At 41.8% G+C, this 25,393-nt stretch overlaps 1 protein-coding gene across 1 annotated transcript; it reads left to right on the top strand.

Annotated features, from left to right (window-relative positions):
- Nucleotides 1-1,093: 1,093 nt before the first annotated feature.
- On the top strand, nucleotides 1,094-24,124 carry LOC141469537 (protein FRA10AC1 homolog). Its single transcript, XM_074155079.1, has 14 exons — nucleotides 1,094-1,204; nucleotides 3,953-4,029; nucleotides 6,020-6,112; nucleotides 6,195-6,240; nucleotides 7,766-7,842; nucleotides 8,508-8,591; nucleotides 9,071-9,155; nucleotides 12,763-12,808; nucleotides 17,465-17,578; nucleotides 18,288-18,330; nucleotides 19,857-19,981; nucleotides 20,552-20,590; nucleotides 21,914-21,998; nucleotides 22,430-24,124. The coding sequence occupies exons 1-14, from the start codon at nucleotides 1,172-1,174 to the stop codon at nucleotides 22,470-22,472; spliced, it is 990 nt and encodes a 329-aa protein (XP_074011180.1). The 5' UTR covers nucleotides 1,094-1,171; the 3' UTR covers nucleotides 22,473-24,124.
- The last annotated feature ends 1,269 nt before the right edge of the window (nucleotides 24,125-25,393 follow it).

Raw genomic sequence — 25,393 nt, 5'->3', positions numbered from 1 at the left:
GGAGGAAAAATAGTTTTGCTTTTAAAACCGAGATTTGGTAGCCACGGTAAGGAAGTATACACAAGTTGCCTGAGTAACAACTTATATTTTACAACTTGCATGTTACGATGAGAGTAGCAGCATTTCAAATTTGAGAATTTCCCTGTATTAAGTGTACCTGTGGCTTAAGGAATCAGTAACACGGCTGGAAACCCTGACTCGGCCCAGAAGGAAATACCTGCGATGGACCGAAGCCTCTCGGAGCCGGGCGGGGGAAGCGCCGCTCAGGGACCCTGCGCCCTCACGTTGGACGGGAACCGCCACCGGCCCCGTGACAGCTGCCTGGACTGAGGCTGCAGACCGGGGTTTCCCAGCCTTAGCGCAGGAGCCAACAGTTTTAGTTTATAAAGCTCCTTTCTCTGGCGCAACCCACGGGCTCCCGAACTTTGTCACCCGGCTGCCGCCGGTCCTCGCCGAGAAACGGGGTCACACACCGCCTCTCCTCCTCCCGGCCGCCACACGCGGTCGAAAAGAAGCGAAACCGCTAAAAACGTGTGGAAATCGCTGTCAGGGATTACCTTGCCGAGGCTGCCGGGGCGGTACCGGGGCTGGCGAGCGCGGTCCGTGCCGGGCGAGGGCGGGCAGCGCTCACACCCACCGCCCGCAGCCCGGCCCCGGCGCCCGCCCGCCCACAGCGCCCTCCCGGGGCCCTGCCTCCCCCCCGCCCTCCTTCCCGGGGGGCCTCCTCCGCCGCCGCCCCCGCCTCACCGGCCCCGAGCAGTTACGGACTCCCCGGTTCGGCCCTTCCAAGGCGGACTCCCCTGCCCCCAGCGGTGCGGGGAGGAGAGGGGCTCGCTAAGGCCTTCCCGGGAAACCACTGCGGCCCAGTCCTACCTTCCCAGAGGCGGAGACCGCCGTAGCCGGGGCCGCGCACCGGGTTCCCGGGCAGGGAGGCTCCCCTCGCCCCTAAACATGATGAGCGCCTTTCCCCTCCCCTACCGGCGCGGCTCGTCCTCGCCCGCCGCCTCCCCGCTCCCCGCCGCCCGCCAGCGGCGGAGGGAGGCAGCCCCCGGCCCGGCCCCGCTCCGCCTCTGCCTCCGGTTTCCGGGAGGGGCCCGCGGAGCAGCGCCGCGGCCGGCGAGCGGGGCCGGGCGGCGGAGGCGGCCCACGGCCGCAGCCGGCTGCCGCCGCCATGGTGCCCAACCAGCTGCGCCTCTCGGCCGCCGTGAGTGGGGCCGGGAGAGAGGAAGGGAGGGACGGAGGGAGGCAGGGGCGGATAGGCCTCGGCGGAGGCCGCGGCCTCCATGGCGGCGGGGTGGGCCCGGTGGTGGGGCCTGTGCGGGGAAGGGGCCCAACCGCCCCCCACCACCCTGCGGCGGGCGGGCAGCCGGGGGGCCGCGGCCTGGGCCCGAGGGCCGCTCCGGCGGCGGCGGGACGGGACGGGTCCGGTGTGGCCCCGCAGCAGGCCCGGGCGGCGTTCGGGGCACGGGAGCGGCCTCGGAAGCCGTGTCGGGCCCACACGGGCCGGTTTTCGGTGTGATTTTTCTCCGTGGAGCCTCACAAAGCGCTGACCCTCGCTGCCGTGGTCTGCTGTCGCCTGCCTTTGAGTCCTGCTTCTCCTGTGGTAGTTTTAGAGCTTTAATGAAGGGGCAGTATCCTGGGGGTGTCGTTGTTGGGGCTGTTCGCTGTACAGCGCACGCAAACACTCCTCATGATTGGTTTCACAAGGAGGAGTAGGTTCGAAGCGAATGGTACCGACTCTAGGTTTTTCCCCTCAAGTGGGGGCTGTAAGGCCTCAAAAACAACATCAGGGTGGGAAGACGGTTTGGCAGCGGAGCGTGAGGAGGTGTCCTCCAGCCCCGTCCCAGGCCCCCTGTCCCCTCAGACCCTCCCGGAGCGGTTGGTTTGTACCGAAAGGGGCGCCGGGCCCTGCCCCGGGCCGGCTCGGGGCTGCGGGCACAGCCCCCCATGCTGGGCAGAGAGAGGGGCGGCTGGGGGTGACACCGCTGAGGGGAGCAGCGAGATGAGGGTCGAGGCCAGGAGCCACAGGTTGGAGATTTTTGTGTAGGATGGGTTTGCCTTTTTGGTTTTTTTTTAACTGTCTTTTTCTGTTTGTCTGCCTATTGTGGTCGGGAGTCCAGGTGAACGGTCCTGTGTGACCGTTTTTACTGCGGTGTGTGTTTACCCGAGTGCCTTTTCTGGGTGCAGGTCCCTCCTGTCAGCGCGGTGCTGGGGAGCCCGCCATGTCCTGCATTGATATCTCCTCCCTCTGCCCTCGGCTGTGGCCAGGGTGCCTAGACTTACTGTGTTTACATTGCTATTTTTTAGGAGCCCTGAGTTAGTGGGCTTGGTTCTGACCCCAACTGCTTCATTAGTAATTAATCCAAGATGTTGGGATTACTTAAATGTCAGTGATTCTAGTGTATCCCAAAGCACATTGCTACTTGTTTTGGTTTTGTGGTTTCAGTTTGTTTTGTTGTTTGGGGAAAAGAAAAAAGTTCAAATTGGTGCAAGGAACAAAACACTGTATTCTTTAAGTTATGTAGCTTTCAGGTTCATGTTTTAACAAAGTGTTTGGTAGTTACCTTACTAATTTACTGAAAACATTTTTGAGTTTCTGACAAATTCCATCAAAGCCAAGATTATATTAAAGGGTTTATCAAATAGTGAAAATAGTTATTTTAAATTTTCTTGACAATTTTGTGTGTCCATGTCTACATATGCTTATTCTAAGATCTTCTGGCTTGGGCACAGGGCTTTGGCATCTACCCCTCTTTTATACAGTTAAATACTAAATACGTTTTCCTTATCTGGGTTGTTGTTATCCTTAGCCGTGCTGCCCTCACAGTCACAGCTTCCCAGAGCCTCACAGTATAACTCTCTGGGAACAGCTTTTCTTGCACCTTTTTTTTAAATTATTTGATTAATTCCTGGAATCAGCTGGGAGGTAATTACCGAGTATGGCTACTGCTTTCCTGGGGCCCATCTTCCAAGGGCAACCACTTTGGGAAAGTCTCCTTTTGTTTTGGCTTTTCTCTTCTGGCATGTTATTATGCTTCGTCTGTCTCATGTTGGCTTCCATGCACATTGTGTTGGCTTAGGCCTTCTCCCCTTTTGAGTGTGAGGGAAGCGCTCCGTGTTCATCTGGAAAGCATTACTTTTGCCATTTATAACGTTCCTGGATTATCATGATATTTTTAAAGGAGGGAGAGGAGATGCGATCTACTTAATCCATTTCTCCTGCTGAAAGAACTGGGCATATAACTGTGCCTTGAAAAATGGAGGTGATAGATCTGGGCATCAGTCAGTGCTTGATCGTTTGATGGCATTAAGATACGGGATATTTGGGAGTTTTTATGTCCATTGACATTGTAGTCCAAAAGCGTGTGGAAAAAAATACTGCATTTCATGGTAGGAATGTTGTGCTGATTAGGTGGTATATTTCTGTAGGCATATTGCATTTTAATTATAATTTCAATCAGCTTTTCAACTACCAGTGTAAGATCTAATGATCTGAAATGCTGTACCACAGCCCAAGAAACTTTTGTTCTCATCTTTGTTTATAATGTGGGCACATCAGGTGCTGCCCTCCAGCCCTCTGAAAGAGCAGCTCCTGTGGAAAATACTCGTCTTTTTCTTATATAAGGGAGATTGTCTGAAAGTGAAGACCAAAGATGTTTAGCACACTTTTGGTTATCTGTATCTATGTGAAAATTAAATATGGAGACATCTGCATATAAATTACTTATAAAGTTGTCTTTTGACAGACTGACGATGTCTTTCTTTGCCCTTTGTTATTTGGAGTATACTCTGCATTGTCTGTTGTATTTGATTTGGTTCCGACATACGTGAGGATCTGCGCTTGCTCGCTCTCTGTCTCTCTTTTATTGATCCTGATGGACAGTGCTGGTTCCTCGTTGTGCCGTGTCCATATTGCATTTGCAGGTACAGTGACTGTTACTGTTATTTTCAGGCACGTGGCCACGGAGACTACGATTCTGATTTTAGCGATGAGGAGAACGGAGGGAAGTCTGTGCAGAAGGCTAAAAGGTAAATGTAGTAGAGAATTAACACTTTGCAGTATGTATTTTGTGCAAACGGCCTGTTACTGCGTGTAGAAGGTTATGCTGTGGTATGGAAACTGTGGTGGTGAAATGTGTTTTGAAAAAATCAGTCTCCTTGATTTCTGCATCTCCTCGTGTCAAGCTTGCCAAAGTGTGTCATCTCCCAGGGGCAGCTGATGGAGATCCGTTCTGCCACGTCCAGCTGGTGTCTCTGTGCCCCCAGTTCTCAGGGCACTGTTTCGTTTTTCCGAGCATTAGTATCGACTGTTGGGGTTTGGCTGCCCTGTTCACTTCCCCACCATCCATCAGGGCGCGTGGAACTGCGAAGAGAGCAAGGCAAAGAAAGGCCAAGTGGCAGCAAGCCTTGTGGATCTAAACCACCTGCTTGGAGGAAGTGAAGAACTGATGCTGCTTGTTAATTATTTAATTTGTGAAGAGAGCTGGGAGTTGGTGAATTGTACTCAATCCTTGAAATGTAACTGCACATCTCTTATTTGAGATCACCTTTGCCAATTCTTTCAGTGGTTCGTGCAATTAGTGACCTTGAATTTTGCAGTCTGATCTCAGTGTATTATTAAGACTTTTATTTATTTATGTATTTATTTTGCTTTGGCACTGTAGTCCTTCAACACTTTCTGCACTGTACTGAACATCTTACCTACGTTATGCTTGTGTTTTCCTTACCTTTCTTGTCTCCCCCTTGCTCTGTTATTGGACTTTATTTAAGAAGGCTTTCTGGAAACTTCCCTAGGACTTTGCATATTTTCCTTTGTAGTAAAATTGAAAGAATGGGTTTTGTAGTGTCTGACTGCATTCTGGGGGGAAAAAAATCATGTTTTAATCACTGGAATAATAGTAGGCATTGTGCTGTTCCATTTATTTTATAAATATAGCTGTTCCCCATTAAAACAGTGACTGGTTTTGTTCAGTTTTCATTTTCTTTAAAAGGCCATTACTTATTATACCAGTCCCCTTTCTAGGTGGAATGTTAAATAACCGTCGCGAGCCTTTCAAAAATGCCATCGTTGCCCTTGTCCGGGCACACTGCGGCTGGTTCCCAGCAGGGCTCTTATGCGGGTTCACTGTAAGTGTACAGAGCCTTTTCTTGCTCTGTCGTGGTATTTATTTTCACTTTAAGGAAAATAGTAGTCTTAGGGTTTTTCCGTGTTGCTGTTCTATGGAGTCTCCTGATGGGAACTTTGTGCCTACAGATCCTTTTGAGCAAATGATGCCCTTAGTTTCTAAAGTCCTATATTCCATAGCTTGAAATATAAATTCCCTGGCTTGTTTTCTACAGGTTTCTCACTTCCATTCTTTCTGCCAGCTGATAATTATGGAAAAATCTTTTATTCACCCCTGTTGAGGAATGAAACTAACTAAATATACCTTTTACTAGCTAACGTGCATCACTTTATATTTGACTTTTTATTACTTTGTTGAATTCTGAAAGTATTTTTAGCTGCCCACTGGCAAGTGTGGTTCACAACACAGTACTTAAGTTTCAAATTAGCGATTCTTGTGATTACACTGAGAGACAGAGCTGTTTAATGAGGTGTGGGGACATTAGTGTGAAAGGGTGGTTATGGGGTTACTGGCAGTCACTCAGTGAACAAACTGTCCTTCCTGTGCCTTGGCTGCGTAGCTGAGATTTATAGAGGGCTTTAACTGCAGAGGGAAACTGAGGAGCCTTCAGGGGTTTTCGTGTGGTTCTATAGTAATAATACTGATAAAAAGGAATATTACAAATTGCTGTTTTAAGGAATTTTCCGTAAATGCTAACTGTAAGCAAATGCCTTCCCGATTCTGTTCTGCGAATTAAGTAAAGTCTAAGCTGACGTTGTTTCTGAAGTTTGGCTTTATTCGTGTAGAATAAACAGGCTTTGTTACCCAAGTTAGTGCACAGTTTGGCATATGGAAATGTTACTGCTTATGAAAAGTTCTTGACTAACTTTTCTTCCTTCCCCCCCGCCCTTTAGTACAAAGGAAGATGGCCTTCTCACCAAGCCGTTCCAAAAAGCAAAACAGGGCAGTGTGGTTCACAGACAGTATGCAGCTCAAGAATGGGACAGGTACCTTTCTCTATTGCTTTTGTGAGGCTTTTTTTCCTTCATGTAAAGATATCTTTCACTCAAATGTATTTGTTATTAACAGGGAAGAAGCAAGAAAAAGACGATTTCACTTGATATCGATGGATGCTGTATCCTTCTGTTCCATTTTTCTTCAAGTTTGAAGATGGGGCACAGATTATCCGTTGCAGTGAAATACAGGGATTTCTCAGTTATCCCAGGAGCTGACAGTGCAGCACCAGATCCTGAGTGGTCCCTCAAATTACCTTCTTGTTCTTGCTGGGAGGTCTCTGAGAGTGCCTCTGCTCGGTACAGGCATTTCCAGATTCTTCCTGTGTGCTCATGTGTCCTGGTTGGGACAAAATTATTATACAGCGAATTTTATTTAGACTGGCACAAAGAAACTTTGCTCTTTCAGTTCAGTTTATACAGAAAATAATTCTATATAAGACTGCTATTATCTGTGGAAAAATACATTTCTACTGGAGATTTAGGAATGCATTAGTTAATTCAAAAGTCTACTCAAACCAGGGTTATCTCCAGTAATATCTTCTACAGATGCTGTAACCTAAGTCTGTTCAAAATCATATGCAGTTTTATTTTAGGTTTTTTAAAATCTCTTAATCATATTTCATGCATAATTTGTAACTATTTTCAGAACTACTACCTTATTTAGATCACAACCTTTCTTCTTTTATTTAGTTTCCACCTGGGGCAGTCATTACATGTTTTGACTGAGTGTATCTGAAATACATCAGTTCCTTGTTTGTTTAAATAGCTGTTCTTCAGCAGTAACAGTTAATAAATAGGAAAGTAAAGACTAACTAAATACGGAAAGACTTAACTTAAATCTGGAAACTCCAGGAAACAGAAAGTAACTTCTCCTGACCTGCTCAGAATTTGGCCGGGCACTACATAAACCATCGTAAAGGGGGCATACCGTAATCAGTCCCACAGACATTGTAGACTGTCATTAGCCACAGAAAAACCTGTACATTCTGGAATGGCTACAAAACTCCTTGTGGAGAGACTTTCATGAGTTTCTGCTAATGTTTTTGAGTAGTTCCTATTTTAAATCTTTACTTTTAGGCAATTTTAACACCCAGTAGCTCACACGGCAGCACAAAATAGTACCTTATGTTAAATGTGTGTAATTGTGCCAGTTAAACCTTCTGGGCTTGCTTCTCTGGTCCTTCTATTTGTGGTGGAAAGACAAAAAAAGACACATACTGAGGTTAAATTAGCTTTTTGGGGGCCTTTGGAAAATAAAATGTTTTCTCAATAAAACTCTAATGTATGTCAAAATAGTAGGTTGATACAGAGTGTTCACACTGATGCGGTAGTTGCCAGGATTTCTACCAGGAGATAATATATTTTCTAATTTGCTGCTTCAGAAACAATATGCAAGTTAATTGAAAATATTTATAAGAAGCCATACATAATGTTTTTATTTGTGAAGACGCCTATTTTCTGAATAAGTAATTACGTATTTTTGCTTAAATTATGGTACAACGTGTGTTTCAGATCACGTCTCTGAGGCTGAAGTGTTCTAGAAAAAGCATTACATGTTTTCTCCAAACTAAAGCAGATAACTTAAAAACTTTGGTAGAATAAAAGAAGATAAGTTCTGAAACAATCCTTAATTGCTTTACTCAGTATGAAAGACATAAGAAGTTGGTGAAGGACTACATTTTATACTATGGTGGCAAAATAGAGGATTTCCGACGTTCTGGGTAAGAACCATTAGCAGTCTTTGCCCGCATGCCCCCAAAGCGCCCCGTGCTGTAAAGCCATTAAATACATATTATAGCTGGAGGGGTGTGGCTGTGTATTAAACCGCTAATTCTTTGGATCACAAGTAGTAACTACAGTCATTGCAAATACCCAGACCACAGAATTGTTTCATTTTGCACCATTATTTTTATGTAAGAACTTCCCATGAGCAGAATTGTTCTTGTTTCGTTACATAAAAGCAGAGATGACAGGTGAGTGTTAATTGAGGGTGCACTGAGAAATGTCTGGCAGTGCCTTCAAATAACAGTCTGAAATACTTCTGAAATGTGCAGAATTGCTATCCATTGTCCAGAATAATGATAACCTTCTTTAGAGCTATCTCTAACTGCTTTCTAACATTACTGTCTTGGACAAAAAGTACAAAAAGTGTTTTCAGACGGGATCAAGTCATCCACAGTGACCATTTTCCACTGTGAATTTTTCCTTTGGGAAAAGGTACACCAGGGAATACATTTCCTGATAGTTTTATTCCATAGCAAGTTACTCCTTTCTGCGGTGAGGTGGAGATCACAACTGTGAAATACTGATGTTTAACAAATTACTATTGGACTGACTTTTCATTTTAATGTTACATTGTACTAAAAAAAAATGTGTCCTTTTATAGAGCGAATGACAAGACGGATCTTGACGTTATTAGAGAAAACCATAGATTCCTGTGGAACGAAGATGATGAAGCAGATATGAATTGGTACCTGCAACTATTATGGAACATGTTATTTTTAGATCACTTGTACTAATTTTGTGGTGTCCGTTACTAATTAAGACTTACTGTGCATACTTATCATTCATAGAGATCATTCTTTGATCTTTAATGCATTTGTAATGTAATGTTGCTCAGTGGCAAAATGCATTGATGAGAGAAAGAACTCGGATATTTATGTGTTCTCTGAGATCCAAATGACTGTTCTGAAAACTTCAGAAAACTCTGAAGGAAGCCTAGTTTGAAAAAATACAGTTTGATTTGTGCTGTAGATACATATTAGATGTACTTTTCCAGTTTTGTCGAACCGACCCCTTGGCTCAATGAATGTATTTCTGCTGCATTTCTAGCTCTGCAGCTTGTGTTCTTTGGATGAAACAACATCTTTGTCTTGCTAATGTCATTGCAATGTAAAATGAATTGTATCATGTTGAGTATTTAATAAAAAAGAATACCTTTTGTTATAGGGAGAAGAGGCTTGCAAAGAAATATTATGATAAATTGTTCAAAGAGTACTGCATAGCAGATCTCAGCAGATACAAAGAGAATAAGGTACGTTTCATTACTGTAAATCATCTTGGTATGTCCTCTTTTAAAAATTGCCTTATGATTGTGGGTATGTTGTGAAACCAGCGTGTTAATGCCCTTTCCTCGAAAGAGAGCTGTGAGAACTTGCCAAGTTATTTAACAAGCAGCAGCAGTTTGAATCCAAGCATTGTCATTGCCCCAAAAATGTGCCTCTGTGGGATGGGAGCGTTTCTGTCAGATGGCGGGGAATGAAGAGGTACTTTGTGTGTAGGAAGGGCAGAACACGGACAGAGGTGAAGGAGAGAGGCTGGAGAGATTGGCCTGCAGAAAAGTGCTAGAGGAGGTCTAAAAAAGCCCTGGGAATGTTACTGTTAAAAAAAAAAAAAAAGTCTAAAAAGAGAGAGTTGTGTAGTTGAATGTTGGCAAAAACAATTTTGGAAATGCCTGTTCTAAAGCGGTGTCCTATGCTGGTTGTTCTTTTCTGTTTATGGAAACAGGATTTGTATGTTCCTTGTAAATAAATAGAATTTCTTAAGAGAAACAGCTCGATTCCAGCACCAGTTTTTCTTCTTAACTGAAACAGCCTTTGTTGTTTCCAAGTTTTTGGCTAACCAGCCTCTTAGTCAAAAAAAAAAGGTGAACTTTCTATTGTCATTTTGCAGAGAGCGTTGCTAAGCTCAAATGTGTCTTAGTTTTGTTAGCTCGTAGTAACAACCCAGCCCTGCAAACAGCGTCTATATAAAGTTCTTTGAGACTATTTATAGGATTGAAAATTAAATTCACTGGTAAATTCACTTGTAAGGACTGGGCTTAAACTTTAATATTAAGCAGAAAAGATGACAGCCTTCCAAAGAAAGTTGGAACAGAAAAATGCAAAAATAAAATTAACAAAAAGTAAAATGCTGAACATGCCTTTCGCTCCTTTTTTTGAGTAAATTTGATTTTATTTCCCTGTAGCTCTTTCATATCCCTCAAACTCCCTCCCATCCCCAGCTGATTTTCCCTTGAGCACGCTCTCAGATTCTGTTTCTTTCGGTACTATGCCAAGTTTCCATATGTTTGCTGTCGTTTGTGGGAAACTGTCCTGCCCCAGTTTCCTTTTTCGTGTGTTGTGTGAGCAGTGTTTCCCTGTCAGACTTCAGATGTGGCTGTCCTAACTCTCAGGTCCCTCTGAATTCCTATGGATGCTCATAAGTCATTACCTGTATTTTTGGAACTGCCACGTCAGCATAACTTTGCTGTATCGTGTAATTTGGTCTCTTGTACTAGGTTATGCTTTATGTTCTCAAATACTTCTGACCACGTGAGAGTCCTTTCATAGAAATTCTTAGAAAATTGATTTATCCATGCCCATGTTTGGTACAGAAGGATGTCAGAGCAGGTTGTTTTTTTTGGAAGTCGGCTGCTGATCCCGTTCACACCAATGGAATGCAGCCTGTGCTTTCAGATTCTTCCTGCCTTGATTCTTTTTCTGCATTCCCAGAAGCTGGGGGTTGGGTATCTTTAGCCCCTCGTGCCTCCTGCTTTGCAGTGCTGGTGCTATGGGAGGAGCAGGGTGGGTAACAGGCTTCTCAGCTGGCTAGCCTTTCCTGACATAGTTGTTGATGCTTTACATGATGATCTTTATCTTGATATAAGAAAGACATTTTTTACAGTGAGAATGTTCATTCACTGGAAGAACCTCCCCAGTGACACAGTAGTGTCCCCATCACTGGAGGTTTTCAAGATGTGGTTGCACAGGGTGCTGGATAATCTCATCTGCGCTCCAGATGATCCTTTGAGGTTCCTTCCAACCTGGGCTGTTCTATGATTCTATGGCTCTATATCCTGCTAGGTGGTGTCAAAGTAGTTAGAGATCAGTTTTCTGTGATGTTTTTAATATATATATTCTGCATAGATGGAGACTTGCCCATCCATACTCATCTGTCTTTTCACAGCTGTAATTGTTTTGCTACTAGCCAAAATTGTCTCGTCAGCTAATTCTTCTAAAGACTCTGCATAGAGGTTGTAGCTCAGATCTCATTTAGAACTTTTTGCTGAGAAGAAGCACTGTTTTCCGAAGTGCTGGATAATGATAAGGACCAGTTTCATGAGAAGGGCTCTCTTGAGGTCTGAAGATAAGGAGAGCACGTTGACCAAAGCTCAAAAGAAAGGAGCGAGAAGCCCCAAGACATGTGAACCCCTGAGGCCACAGCCACGCTCCAGTTGCTGGTTCAGCCTATTTCGCTATCCTCGTGCATGCACACAGAGATGGCTGGGACCCCTCTGGTCCCATCGCAGACTCCCCCATGCCCTCATCCTTGGGGATACATGGATGCTCTCACACACAGAGCTGGCCCATGGAGACCCACTCCCCCTCCCTGCTCCCGGGCCGCTCCATCCAGCTGATGGGCTGGTCTGGTTCAGTCTTCACCGCTGCTCCCACGCTCACTGGCACCCACCTCGGGTGCTGGCACCACCAGCAAATGGGACCCCGGCATCCGCCATCCCACTTCTCTTTGTGCAGTTAGGACATACAGCCTTCTCCTTTCCTTTTAATGAGAAATGCCAGAGTGACCCTTGTGGTGAGGCTCCTTAGGGACACTGGAAGAGTGTGCTCTGACAGCTCTTGCTTGTGATGGGTCTGTTACTCCTTACATTTTCCCTAGATCCGAGTTTTTTAGGTCTAGGTTGTCTCTGAACCTTCAGCGCATCTTGTCCGCAGGCTTTGAGGCTGAAGTGTCTGCGTTGTCAGAGCTCAGTTCTGGTGTCAGTCTGGCAGTCAGGCGGGAGAGTGCTCTGCATGTAAGTTTTGCTTCGGTATGCGTTGGACTCAAAATGTTCTCTTTGTTGTCTTATTTTCCTAGAAAGGTTCTTGTTTGCTGTCTCTGCTTTGTTTTGTAGCTTAACAGATTGGAAATGTCTCCGATTTGCTAAGAAATGAGATCTGTCTGACACCTGGTCATTAAACAGAATACATTTGACTCTTTTGTTTTTATTCCCAGATCATTTTCAGATTTCTAGGCCAACTTGTCTTCCACTTGGTAATGCTAATGTCTTTGCTTTTGTCATTGTTTTTCAGCATGGAGGCTTTCCTGCAAAAATAAAAATATATAAAATCCCCTCTTTCTACTCGTTAGTGAAAATAAAATGTTTTTTCCCAGGCTGTTCTGCCTTCCATCTTCAGCCTTTTCACTAGGCTACTTGCCATTTTGAGACGACGAAGCAGATTCTCCTGGAAAACAAAAGTAGTAGATGAGTTATGTACATGTGAAGTTTCTAGGGAATGTAAAGAGAAATAAAACTGGGTTGTTGGTTTTCTGGGGTTTTTTTGTGTGTCTTAGTCTTTAGGATGTACAACTTTGCAGTATTCAAGTGGTCTTCTCTGTCTTTAGTGCGGACAAAATTGCAGTGAAGTATCTAGTAAAGTCACAGTGTCCCAATTTCCTATTTGCTGGGTGACCTGGAATCTTTCTGGTGAGCAGAAGCAGAGAGATATTTTTACTTAACAGAGGAAGAAATTAAATTTTACTAACCAGGATTGAATGGATTGAATGGAACCACGTGCAGGACATCAATCAACTGCAATTAGTCTTTACATTACTGGATAAGTTGACTATTCACAACTTAATTTTGGTTCTTATCTTAACAGTTTGGGTTTAGATGGCGACATGAGAAAGAAGTAATTTCAGGAAAAGGTAATGATGTCTTTCATTTTATATTATGTTTCTCTTTGATGCTTTTCTTGCTGCTTTTTAACGTAATTTTGTTAGATAGTATTTGACAATACTGGTAAGTCTATTAGATAATAATGGACAATAAATTGACGTAACTTCTAACTTTGCTGTTTTATGCCACATAGCTCTAGCGTGCACACTGATCTGCATATATTAAAATTAAAAGAACATATGGTTTATTTTCACAAGGTCAGATTCGTAATGAACACAATGCATTTGATAACGTAGAATTACAGGGGTATGGTTTTTAGCTGCTTTCCTCCAGTAGCTCTCCAGTTCAGTAGACCTCTCTTCATTTAGTAGACCTTTAACTGAAGTCTCTCAATACTTTTCCCCAGGAAATAATGTTCTTAACAGTTTCTCCAGTGCTGTTTTGCAATATGTTGACTTTTTAATTGAAGTTCCACGTGCAATGTCTGTTTTGGGCTAAATTCGGTGGGAATGTCTGTGATGTCTCCCAATGCTGTTTCTGAATCAGTAGCTTATTCGGGCTGCTTCTGCGTGTGAGCTCAGACCGCTGGGTCACTGGGACGGTGCAGAGCAGTCCCCTCCCCTGGCCCGGGCACACGGGCTTTCACAAGCAGCTGAAAAGCAAGAAAACGGTGTAAATGTGGGACTGTTCCTGAGGCACATCTTCATGTTTGTGCTTTTCAGAAGTTGTGTGTGCGCGTACGAGACAATTGCATGGAGCGATACTGTTGAACAGAACGGTTCTACAAACAGCCGCAGTTATTATAATACATTACAGCAAGTTAGAAAAACACTTGTTGTTTTAAATTATATTTCGCAGGAGGAAGTGTAAACATTAATGGTGGGGTTTTTCAAGCTAAAATTAAAGCTTCTAAAGATAGTTGGAGTCGTATGTTGCATTTAACACTACAGATTATATTAACAGATAGTTACATTTGGTATAGTTACATGCTTTATTGAATGCTTTAAAAAAGATAATTAAAATTAAATGAGAAATTAGTAATTTATGAACAATTATGTCTTCATGGAGAAAAAATTTAAAGCTGCATTTTACTTTTAATATCTGGTACTCCATATTTTAACATGTGGGAGAAAGTGCACAATTACGTGTTTTAAGCTTTTTGATGAAATCTCAGTGGAAAGCGTGGAACTGGAAGGTAGGAACTGAGGAATAGCGTTTCACCACTAAGGGGCGCAAGAATTCAACCTTCTTGTGTACTGGAGGCTCTTCTCAAGTGCAGTTTCAGATGGTCACTTTAAAAAAGGCGTGAATCTTTAATGCCTTTCTTTTGCTATTTGTAAGTATAAATCAGGAATACAAATTGCTTTAATTAAATGTAGTAAAGCATTAATACCGACTTGTCTGATAATTCCCATTTAAAAAGGAGAGCCTGAGCTTATTTTAGCTGGTGGGGTGTGCTGTGGTTTGGGGCGTAAGAAAGAAACACAGCAGTGGGTTACTTGCGTTTGGGTGCTTTGTTTTTGCTGTCTGTCTTTGTAGGGTCATGGAGGAGAAGAAAAGTTAGGATGAGTGAAAGGAGAGTATCGCTTGTGTTACTAATTGTAAATGCCAGATTAGTTCCTTCTCTGCTTTTCTTTCCCACTGCAATCCATTGCCACAGGTGGTTTAAAGGAGCTCATATTGGAGATTGCTGTTCTATCTCCTGAAATTTAAAACGCAACCTGAATAGCGGTTAATGGTGCAATCCATTGCCAGTTTCAATAAATGGTTCCACACAATGGGCATTTTCTTAATTAAAATCTTAAGTTACTGTAGAAACCCTACTTTAAATTTTATAAATCAGGGAATAGGAGGCATGTGATTTAGTTGGTCTGAAAATAAATCCTTAAAATGAAAAGCTTTTAAGCTATTTTAAATATATATTTGACATGACTTCCCAAGTACTTTTTCTCTGCTTTCAAAGCATGAATAGTAAGGTAAGGCATTAAATTTTAAAATAAAAGGTATTTTAGGCAAAAGGTGATAGTGGTAAAAGTTTTCTGTGGGAAAATAGGTAACAAGTTAATTGGGTAGAGGTGAAATAGGATTTTTTTCAGCAATATGCAGAAAGAGCAAAGCTGAACATGAAGTTATATTTGCTGTTTTCTACTTATTATATCTGTAGATGAAGTAGTAAAATAATCGAACCAGACATATTATTTGGCAAAATAGGGTTTAATACCTGCAAGTAGATCTACTCTCCGTTTTTTCACTATTTCACTGAACTAACGTTTCACTTTGAGCACAGCAGTGTCTGTCTTAGGCTGCTGATTAACTGGCACACTGGTCTCTGTGTCTTCCTTCCTTGGGCATCTTGCTGTGGGAAAAGTCATGTTTCAAGTACTGAATAATCTGGCCCGTAGTTCCCTTTGATTTGGGTCCTCCATAGACACCATAGCAATTATAATGATCTTGTACTTTGCAAAAATATGGTTTTTAATGCTTTTATGACATCCAGCTATACTAGAGTGATAAATGCTACTGAAAAAGCCTGCAGAGAAGTGGAATTGTGTATTCAAGTCAAGGTTTGACTGTGTGTTGTAGGGATTAAGTATCTAAAGGGTGGGTTGAAGGAGGAGGGAGCCAGACTCTTTTCAGTGGTTGCCAGTGAGAGGACGAGGGGCAACGGGCACAAGCTGGAACATGGGAAGTTCCATTCAAATATGAGGAAAAACTTCTTTAGGGTGAGGGTGCCAGAGCCCTGGAACAGGCTGCCCAGGGAGGGTGTGGAGTCCCCTTTGGAGATTTTCAAGACCCGCCTGGATGCAGTCTTGAGTAACATGCTCTGACATGCTCTGGGCAATCCTGCTTCGGCAGGGGAGTTGGACTAGATGATCTTTATGGTCCCTTCCAACTCTAAAAATTCAGTGAAATTCAGTGATTGCAGTGCCAGAGGAGGGTAGGAGAAGCCTGGCTGTTCATGCACGTGTATGACATGGAGCAGGGAGCCACTAAAAAATAACAACACACCATGATTTCAAATATTTAGATGATCATAAATGCAGGTAAATCTGCAAGGGCACAAGACTGTGGTAGTTTACACAGTCAAGTTCTTCTGGTTTACCTGAGGACTCATTGCTTACCTTAGCAATCTGGAGATCCCATTCCAAATACATTCACAGAATTTTTTTGGTTGGATGGGACCTTTGAGATCATCGAGTCCAAACAACAAAAAAAAAAACCCAAAACCCCACACCCAAAAAATCCCAGAACACCAACACCAAAACCAAACCGAACACCCACAGCCCACCCCACACCCAAACAGACACAACCCAACAACCTCGGGCACTAGACCATGCCCTGAAGTGCCATGTCTACACGTTTCTTAAATACCTCCAGGGATGGCGACTCCACCACCCCCCTGGGCAGGCTGTTCCAGTGCCTGACCACTCTCTCCGTAAAGTAATTCTTCCCAATACCTAATCTAAACTTCCCCTGCCCCAACTTCAGACCATTCCTGTGACCGTAGCAGGTTTCACAGACAAAGTGTAGCGTATCCAAAATGGATTCTACATACTGTAGAGAGCAGCTAATCATAAATAAAACTGTTGTATTTCTCTTTTCTCTCTGCCTATTTTTCTGGGGTTGTGTGGGGACTTTTTTCAGAAGATGTGAAGTAAACAGAGTCTGGTTAAGTTCCCAAAAGTTGTAAACTTTAACTTTATATAAACTGTTCCTGATGATACAGGGTACCGGTAGCCATATCTTACATAAGGTTAAGCATATTTGATGTATATTAATTTGAAACTTTATTTGTAATGGGAGCCCTGGGGTTTTTTTGGTTGAAGTGTTAGCGTTGCATGTGGTTTGGTGCTGCCGAGCTGAAGGAGCCGAGGACAGCCCAGCAGTGAGCAGCTTATGCTGAATGTCCTGAGGTTAATCATTCACCAACCATCCTGCCCATGAGCCCATTAGTGCCCATCCTCGCCGCCCGCGCTGCCGGCAGAGGGAATATTTCTATTTCTGTCTGTATCACTGCAGTATTGGCTGCCCGGCGGGGTCACCAGCATTGATTGTGTGCAAATTGTTCTAAAATCAGTGTTGCATTTAACATCATAAACCCAAGAAAGCTTTAAAAGCTGCCATATACTTCCTCATAGAATTGGATTTCAGTTTCTTAAAAGAAAAGTGCTTATAGAAAGTCCTTAGAGTACAAACCGTATGTCCAGTGTATCAGGTAAACTGGTGAGGTAATAAAAACATGGACATTTGAATTTTGTACATACCTGATACTTTGAATGCTTTGATGTCATTAAAGATGAATGTCTGAATCACACCTCCTGGTCCATCAGCCTCTGCGAAGTGATTGTTTAAGGTATAGAACGTGTCCTAGTGACATTCATTTCTGCAGAGATCAGTATTAGGCTTATTATTTCATAACATATTCCTTCATCTATGCATTGTAAAGCATGGTTCAGTTTATGTTCTTTCTTTGCCAGCATGCAGTATTAGGCAAGTACGAGCGATTGTGGTGTCATTATCTGTTGTTGTTTCCTTAATCTAGATGTTACTTTTAGACTTGGGCTTTTTTATTTGAAAGAAATGGAAAACAAAAAGCAAAAACTGAGCAAAACTGGACCTAACAACCCCAAACCTATGCTTGTTAATCATTGAACCACAGTTTGCTGGTTTTGCCCCATTTAAAGGTCAGTTTTCCTGTGGAAATAAGCACTGTGATGAGCAAGAAGGCCTGAGGAGCTGGGAGGTGAATTTTGGTTACGTTGAACACGGTGAGAAGAGGAATGCGCTTGTGAAACTCAGTAAGTACGGACACTTCAACAGAGACAAATGTCTTGTGCTGCTAAAGCTGTTAAGTGAGACCCGGCGGTGATGATGTTAGTGCATGCAAAATGGTAAATGTTGAATAGGAGATAATTTTTTTAAAATTAATTACAGGTAGCGTGATAGTCTTGATTTAGAGAGAATGGCTATTACTATTATTGACAAAGCTGTTACAGGTTGAGCACTTCGTGCTGTATGTTTGGTGGTGTCACAGAATAAAATTACCTGATTCTAAGCTGGTTTGTATACAGGCATGCCTGGTTCTAACGGACCACACGGCGATGCAAGAAGGGTTTCATCGTTGTTGTTGCTTAATCAGTTGGGTGGCTCAGGAGTCCTTAGGGTTTGGGACGAGACAACTTCTTGCACGCTTTCAGGTCTACTAATTTTATTTTCAATGCTTATGTTTCCTTCCAAAAATTCTCACTTTCATTACATCATTTCCTTTTGCAGTTTTGTCTCGAGTGGGATTTCCTATTCAGTATGGTATACATTTTGATATGTTCATCACATAATTAAACTTACCACAGTTTACAGAGATATTTTGTGTAAAACAAGCTAATGGTGTTTTTTTTGTGCACAAGAGCCTAGATAGTGTCCTCTCTAGTTTTATATATGTATTAATAAGTTTTGTTAATTATGCTTATCAAATACATGGGTGTCATGTTCTTATTCTCTCTTTTTCAGGACTATGTCCAGAATGTTCCTACAAACTGAACTTCCATCACCGGTAATGAAATATTTTGAAAATATGGGGGCTGAATGATTGATAGATTACAGTTATGATGAATAACAAATAGGGGGGAAATTCAGCTGGGTGATTATGAACTTCATTTATGCTGAAATAGATTCTGTTCTGGAGTTCTTAATAAAGTCACTGGCTTTCCATTGCTGAGAGTTAGATATTGCTGTGCTAATGAAAATAAAACAGCCCTCGAACTGGAAGGATCCCATCCCCACCCACACAGAACTTTCCTTTGCTTAATTTCAGCCCAGTGGTTACTTTTCTTTCCTGAAAGCAAAGCAGAGTCCTTTTTCCCCCACTCTTGCTGAGTTTGAGAGCTGGAATGCCTTTCCTTTTCTTAAAAAAGAGGGTTTGTTGTGAGTCAAGTGACTGTGCTTGGAAATTTTAAATTTGAGTATTTGTTCTTCTTTGAGAACCAGTTATTAGTATGAGAGAAAAACAGTGAATTTTGAACCTATAAAATCTGTGCATTGAGATTTGGTTTGTTTTTTGTTGTTATCTATAATCTTACTGAGTTCTACAGCTATTGATACTCGGTTTTCTGATCCTCAGATATTCTCAATCTCAGTGTGGCAGTGACTTAGTTACATGGCTCAGTAATTAAGCTGTACAATTGTCTGAAAAGCTTATGAAAGGGAAGCCTCTGAGCTCAGAAATTATGATTTCTTCTTTAAAGTAACACAAATCAAAGGTCCATCTGGATGGATATATTCAAGATAGTTAATTAATCCACTTTAAAAGTTAATTCCTATTGAGTTTCATCAGAGCACTGTGTAGGCACATATTAACAAGGAGAATTAACTAATTGGGATTAGTTTGGTTTGTCTTGCTTCTTTTTGGAACTGAAATTGTGAAACCACTTGAATTGAGAATAAGGGTGGTCAGACGTTCTCTCTGTCAGCTGCAGAGTAACACTTACTTTGAAACAATTATAGTGACTTCTTTGTGCAAAGAGGCAGGAAAAGGTTAGCCCCTGAACATACAATAAGCCTGTGTAAGTAATGCTGAAAATAAAACACATGGGTTCTTGGTGCGGAGCGGGTTCTTAGGCCTCAGATTCTTCTACCTCAGGTTTTGTCGCTATCAAATAAGAAAATATATTTAAAAACACGTATTAGCAGTGTTTTTCTCATTACATATGTACAAAATTGTTTGCTAAAAGAAAAAAGATTTCAACATAAATAATTTTATAACATGTCAAATTCTTATTTATTTAATTTATTTAATTATTTAAATTATTATTTAATCTTTTCTTGCCAGTTCACTGGGTTGTTGTCTGCGTCGGTGTCATTTTAGCAGCTTTAGCATTTCCTGCCCTTTGTCTTGAGGTGTAGAGCTCTAGTGTTTCTATAGCACTTTGCATTTGAACTAAATTGGGTTTTTTCCATTCAACTAGTGATAGGTTTCAGGAAAAATGGCAGCTGTTTGACTGAACTAAATACTTAAGATTTCCTGTTGCTTGAGGAGTACATGTAACAGACAAGGTGTACATCCATTATTTTTTTTTGAAGGAGGAAAGAAGTCAAAGTGCACAAGAAAAGAGGCACAGCTCTACCAAGCTCTAAAGAGCCCAAAATTAAGAAGACAAAATTATCTTGCTCGGAAAAAAAGAAGTCCAAAAAAAAGACCCGTGAAGGTAAGTTTAAATTTGAGACCTTCAGTTTTTAAAATATTCAATCTGAGTTTTGCTATAGCTGCATACATGTAGATACAGATATGTTATTATGTATAAATATAGATATGTAACTTTCTTGATTGTGTCAAAAAGATAAATTTCGTAGGTAAAATTTCTCAGGTGTACAAAAAAGATAAATTTGGAGGAAAAAAAAAGAAGATAATTTCCTACATTTTACAGAGAGGAGAGCCTTTTGAAAAAGATTGCAAGGAAGATTTGTCCAGGAATTGGAGGTTGCCTACCAGTGAATTCCCTGGGGCTTTGAGGGTGACAGCCTTTTGGGAATGCTGATAACCTTTTTACACCACAGACCTCGGGATAACGTGTTTGAGCTCAAACTGATGGCCTTTGAACTCCTGCAAAAGAAATCTCTTTACTTCAGTATTTGCTCGCTTTTTTGAGAGCACAGTGTGTGCATGCGCGTGCACACCTTTATGGCTAATACATCGTGCTAGAAAGGTCCTTGTAAACAATTTAAGATAACAGATAAAAGCAAGATAAGCTTTTTCTTTTTTGTTTTTTTCTTTCCAGATCAGGTTTCTTCAGAAGATTCAGATGATTCTGATAAAGGTAAAGTGTTTGAGTATCTTCTGTGTTTTATGGTTTTATTGTGAGTTGTATTATTTCATGGTCATTTGCCATTGTTTTATTCTCTGGCAGTTTTAATATTTTATAAGATGATAAGAGTGCCATATGAGAACAAGCAGAGATGTGAAGGGTCAAAATAGTGACTACAAATTATTGGAGAAAAACCTGTTAGGAATTTTAAAAAGGAAATCTTTTAAGTTTAAGTAAGGAATAAAAATGTGGGCACGCAACAGAATGGAAATAATCAGAAAAATGAGAGGTCAGGTAGAAGAGTAGAAGGTGTGAAAATAGCTACATTATTTGCATGGGCCCAGATATGTAAATATTTGCATGGGTCCAGAGGTGCAAACCTGTGCTGTGTAAAGAAAGCACTTTTCTGGTATAGTAAGTACTACATTTCTTTTCAAGGAATGATACTAACATGTACTCTGCTCAACAAATTCATAGATTTTTAAATAAATTCTAGGCTTTAAGTAAAGTCCTTTCCAGCTGCCACCTGTAGCACCCAGAGAGCTCCTTGCTGTGGGTGGTGACTTGCCTGTCCCCATGTCCCAGAAGTGCCTTCCCCGGGTCTGTTTTGGAGAAACCATCTCCATCTCCTGGTGACAGCAGTTCCCGCTGCAGGCTCTCGGGAATGGATGGAGTGTTTCTGCTATGCTGTGTGTTTCTAGGAATGTGCTCAGCCCCTGCGTTGCCCCGTTAGGCACAGGAGCACCTGAAGCAGTTAATTACACTCAGGGCATGCCCTCAGTCCCTGCCTTGCCAGGAGAGCTCTGCTGGAAGATGGGTTTGGTTTAGGTCAGGGCATATTTCTGATAACAAGATTTTTTTGTTTTTCAGTCCTCCTGTATTACTGACACAAAGCAGTTCTGCAGCTATCCATCTTTTCTGACAATTTCACTCATAAGTTACAATTGATACAAGTTTTCATTCAAATAGAAGTGAAGTAATTGATTCATTTCGTATCATGAGCTGACACTGTGTTGTAATCCTGGGTACATGGCTATAAACCCTTCATTTTAGGACGGAAGTGCTATGCTGATGATGTGTCAAGATCAGTGTTTTTGACATGATTGTTGTTATATTTGGCCAAAATACTCGTTCCTGATAGATGAGAGTCTTTTTGATGCTGTATTGAATAACATTAGAAAATGTTTTCGTTTTTACTTTTTGCAAAGTAAAGTGTTCTTTTTATTGTCATGGTTACAATTAAACATTGCTCCTAGCATTATACCATCTAAATCAGAAAAAAAAAGATAAATTCTTTTCAAATTTATTTCATAAGCACTTCAATTTTTTTAACAGATTCAGATCACAGTGATGCACAGGATGGTCCTTCAGATGCTGACTTTTGGAAAGGTCCTCTCCAAGAAGCAGATGAGAAGTCACGGTTAGTCTGCTGTAGTGAACCTGTAGCTAATAAAGCATCCTGTGTCCCTTCAGAACTGAAAAGGCAGAGATTTTTCCCTGGGTGTTTTAATGAGTGTTCTGACATTTAAAATGGTGTCACGTCTCCTTCCATGTAGTGAACCAAAGTGTGTTGTCTTAGAGAGGAGACGCACACAGCACTGGAGGAGACACCGTTGTCAGGCCACTGCCACTGCTGTCCCTGTAACTGTCTCAGGAGTAAATGGGAAGGGTATTGGAATGTATGGAATAAGTCAGAAGGGTCTATACCAGCTGTAAATTCCCATCACAAGTCTGATGAAAAGTCTTCTATTCAGAAGTCTGCTGAATCTTTTTCACACAGATTCTCTCCCAGGTACAGAGGTCCAGAACTTTTTGACTGGTTTTGTTCTTTGGTTGTGTTTTTTTTTGCAGGGAGGAGGAGTTCGATGAGTATTTTCAAGACTTGTTTCTCTGAAACTGGAAATGGATTTAGACTGAGTCCCTTCTTGGGTTGTCACGCTGAGAGTCTGGGGATCCAGTGCTGATTAGGGCCCAGAGCCCTCTCTCTGCCCGCGTACCTTTGCTGAGGTCACTCACACGGACCGTCCTCAGGACGTTCTCTTTGTAGAAGGCTTTGGGTCTCAAAACATCCTTTTTCATGTGTTGGGCTATGGTAGGCTCATGAAATTAGAGAAGTAATTTTTTCAGTTCGGTGCAGAAGATACACGGCACCCAAACTTAAAAGGAGGAAGGATGTAAACGAACAAGAATATAGTTTATTGACATTACATCAAGGAAGTTGGTTGGTTTTTATTCTAGCTGAAACTTCAGTTATTGTCAGATTTTTTGTAAAGGGGCATGTTGGAAGATTCTGTTATTAAAACCATACACTTGAATATCTTCATATTTCTAATTTGTTTAGCAGGAGTTAATAGCCTTAAATGTATTGGTCCTGTAGACTTTAATATTCAGATATTAGTCTCTCTAAGTATTTTCAAATGCTGTTGGAGAAGTTCAATTTTTATCAAATATGTATTTTGCTTGAATTAAGTAAACCATCTGAAATGTCTCCCGTACATCTGAATGTCTCCCATACCATCTGAAATGTCTCTCTTAGAAAAGTTTAGTTCATTGTGACTTTGTTTTAAATTTTGGTTATAATATGATGTGACTGATAATTCCACTTAGAAAAATCTGGTTGGTTGGTGAAATTTTTGACGTGAAAGATAAAGTGTGTGGCTTTCGACGGGAGGTGTACACGTGACTTGACGTTATATATGGTTTCTGATCTCCTTAGCATTGATTGGATGTTAATCCTTCTTTAAAGTGTAATCCTAAATATACAAGTAAAGAATGTGCATTGCTTGAGAAACTTACGGGATTCAGCTTCCTCTTCAAATTGCAACACAACTTTAAACATGCTTTATTTTAGGTTTCCAAAGAGTCTGCACAGAAACAGTTACGGTAGCTGTTTTCTTTGGCAGGTGAAAATTACTTTGGATTTAAATGACAAACTTTTTTTTTAATTAAATGTTCATGTTAATCTGAGGAAAGTTAATGTTGTATAAAATATATTTTTGATAAGTACTTCCCACTGTAGATATATTTATAGAAAGTATTTATAATAAGTATCTGATGTGGAAGATGTGACAGCAGAGGTGGTCGCAGTGTCTTCATGAACACGTTCCATGCACTCGTACGAGTAAGTTGAGAACTCTTATTTACAAGCATTAATGAACATAATTACATTTTCAGCAGTTTGTACTTACATAATGGGTGAGGACACATTTAGGGTGTCCTTGAGTAAGAAATAAGCGTAGCCTTGCATGAAGGCTGCTTTAGGTAAGAAGGTGGATTTAAAGGTTAATTCTCTGTCATCTCGCAAGCCCAGTGGAGAGTCAAATCCAATCTCCCCAATCTGCTTAGGGCTGTGCCGCGCGCCCCAGGGGCCTCTCTCCAACCCGGCCCTATATTTGTTGCTTCAAGTTTTGTATATTGAGTGTTCTGGATAACTAACTCCTTTTTGGGTCTTCAGAGCTGCAGTAGGAGATGGTACAGTGTACATGCTAAACACGGCATTTAATACGGTTTGAATAAAATTATGTGATTAAAGAACCTTGCAATATCTTTCTTTAGTATCTGCATTTAATACAGAAAATAATACATGGTGCTTGGGTTTGTGTCAGAACGAAGTTTGCATAAAATATTTGGTCCGTTTATAAATAAGGATGTGATAAGTGGGATTTTTTTTGTGATTTCCTTTAATTTTGGGTGGTTGTACACATGTATCCATGTTTGTGGAGCATTCTTAGAGAGGTATATACTGTGGGATTTCCCTTCTCTGTGTACGCTGAGGGCCCTTCAGAGGAAAAAACCTCTGGGTCTGCTCATTGAAAGGGAGAAGGACGGGACTGAATTTGTGTCAGAGGTGTTTGTTGCAGGAATTGCGTTTGACATCCATCTCCTCCTAGATCTGCAACTGGTTCCAGTGAATGCTCGGATCCGTTTTCCTCCCTCTGGCTGCAGAGGAGCCGACGATGAGAGACCCAGTGGAAGGTACGGGGTGGCCTCTCCTTCCTCACCAGCAGGAGGGTTTGGTGGGGAGCTCATTTCTGTGTCGTCTCTCGGCTTGTTCACAGAGAGGGAGGTGATGTCAGTTCTGATGTGTGCTGCCTCTGCTGTCCTCACCCTCCCAGGATTAAATCGGTGCCAGTTCATTGGTTTTCAAGTACTTTAATTTCCTGCCTTTTTAGCAAGGTGTGCTGGGAGCATACGAGCATTTTCCACGCCTGTGGCTGTAGATCCAGCTGTGGACACACTGGTGTAATCCTAGCAAACCCGTACTCTTGTGCAAAGTAGTTGAGATTTTTCCAATCGGAGGTGGTCAGTTCAAGAACTGTGGGCAGAGCCCTTTGCACGTGGGCAAAAGAGCGGGTTCCGGGAGCTGTGGCTACAATTTACAGATTTATCCCTGGTAGTTTTGAAAAAACACCGTGTGCCAAGGACCCGCTTTAAGAGCTAGGAGCTGTGGTGAGCGTTGCTAAAGGGAAGGAGGTGTCTACTCTAGAGCTTCGTGGAGTGTTGAGAATGAAGGAAAAGGACAATTCCAGATTAAATACACATAATATAAAAATCTAAATATACAAGTTACGAAAATCACATTTTTTCGTTTGAATTGTACATGTTAGATTTCACTCAGTAATTTCATATAAGATCTGTCCAAATTGCTTATATTTTGTCTGGAGTGGGCAGAAGTTACATATTTTAATAAAAATGCTGTATAAAAATTGAGTGACGTGACAAAATATCTAGAGTGCACAGTTAATAGTTTTGCACCATTATTTTTTCTTTTAATTTTCCAGTTTTTAATTGTGTTTATTTACTCCATTAAAAATT

The sequence above is a fragment of the Numenius arquata genome, chromosome 10 (assembly GCF_964106895.1).
Source record: "Numenius arquata chromosome 10, bNumArq3.hap1.1, whole genome shotgun sequence".
NCBI lineage: Eukaryota > Metazoa > Chordata > Aves > Charadriiformes > Scolopacidae > Numenius > Numenius arquata.
Note: the sequence above shows the minus strand (reverse complement) of the source record. Positions and strands in the feature narration are given on the sequence as shown.

Excerpts from the sequence above, each read along its gene's own strand:
- LOC141469537 (XM_074155079.1), top strand. The coding sequence starts at position 1,172 with ATGGTGCCCAACCAGCTGCGCCTCTCGGCCGCC. Across the intron at positions 12,809-17,464 it reads AGAAGTAATTTCAGGAAAAG|GTCAGTTTTCCTGTGGAAAT; the intron begins GTAATGATGTCT and ends CCCCATTTAAAG. Across the intron at positions 19,982-20,551 it reads CAAAAAAAAGACCCGTGAAG|ATCAGGTTTCTTCAGAAGAT; the intron begins GTAAGTTTAAAT and ends TTTTCTTTCCAG.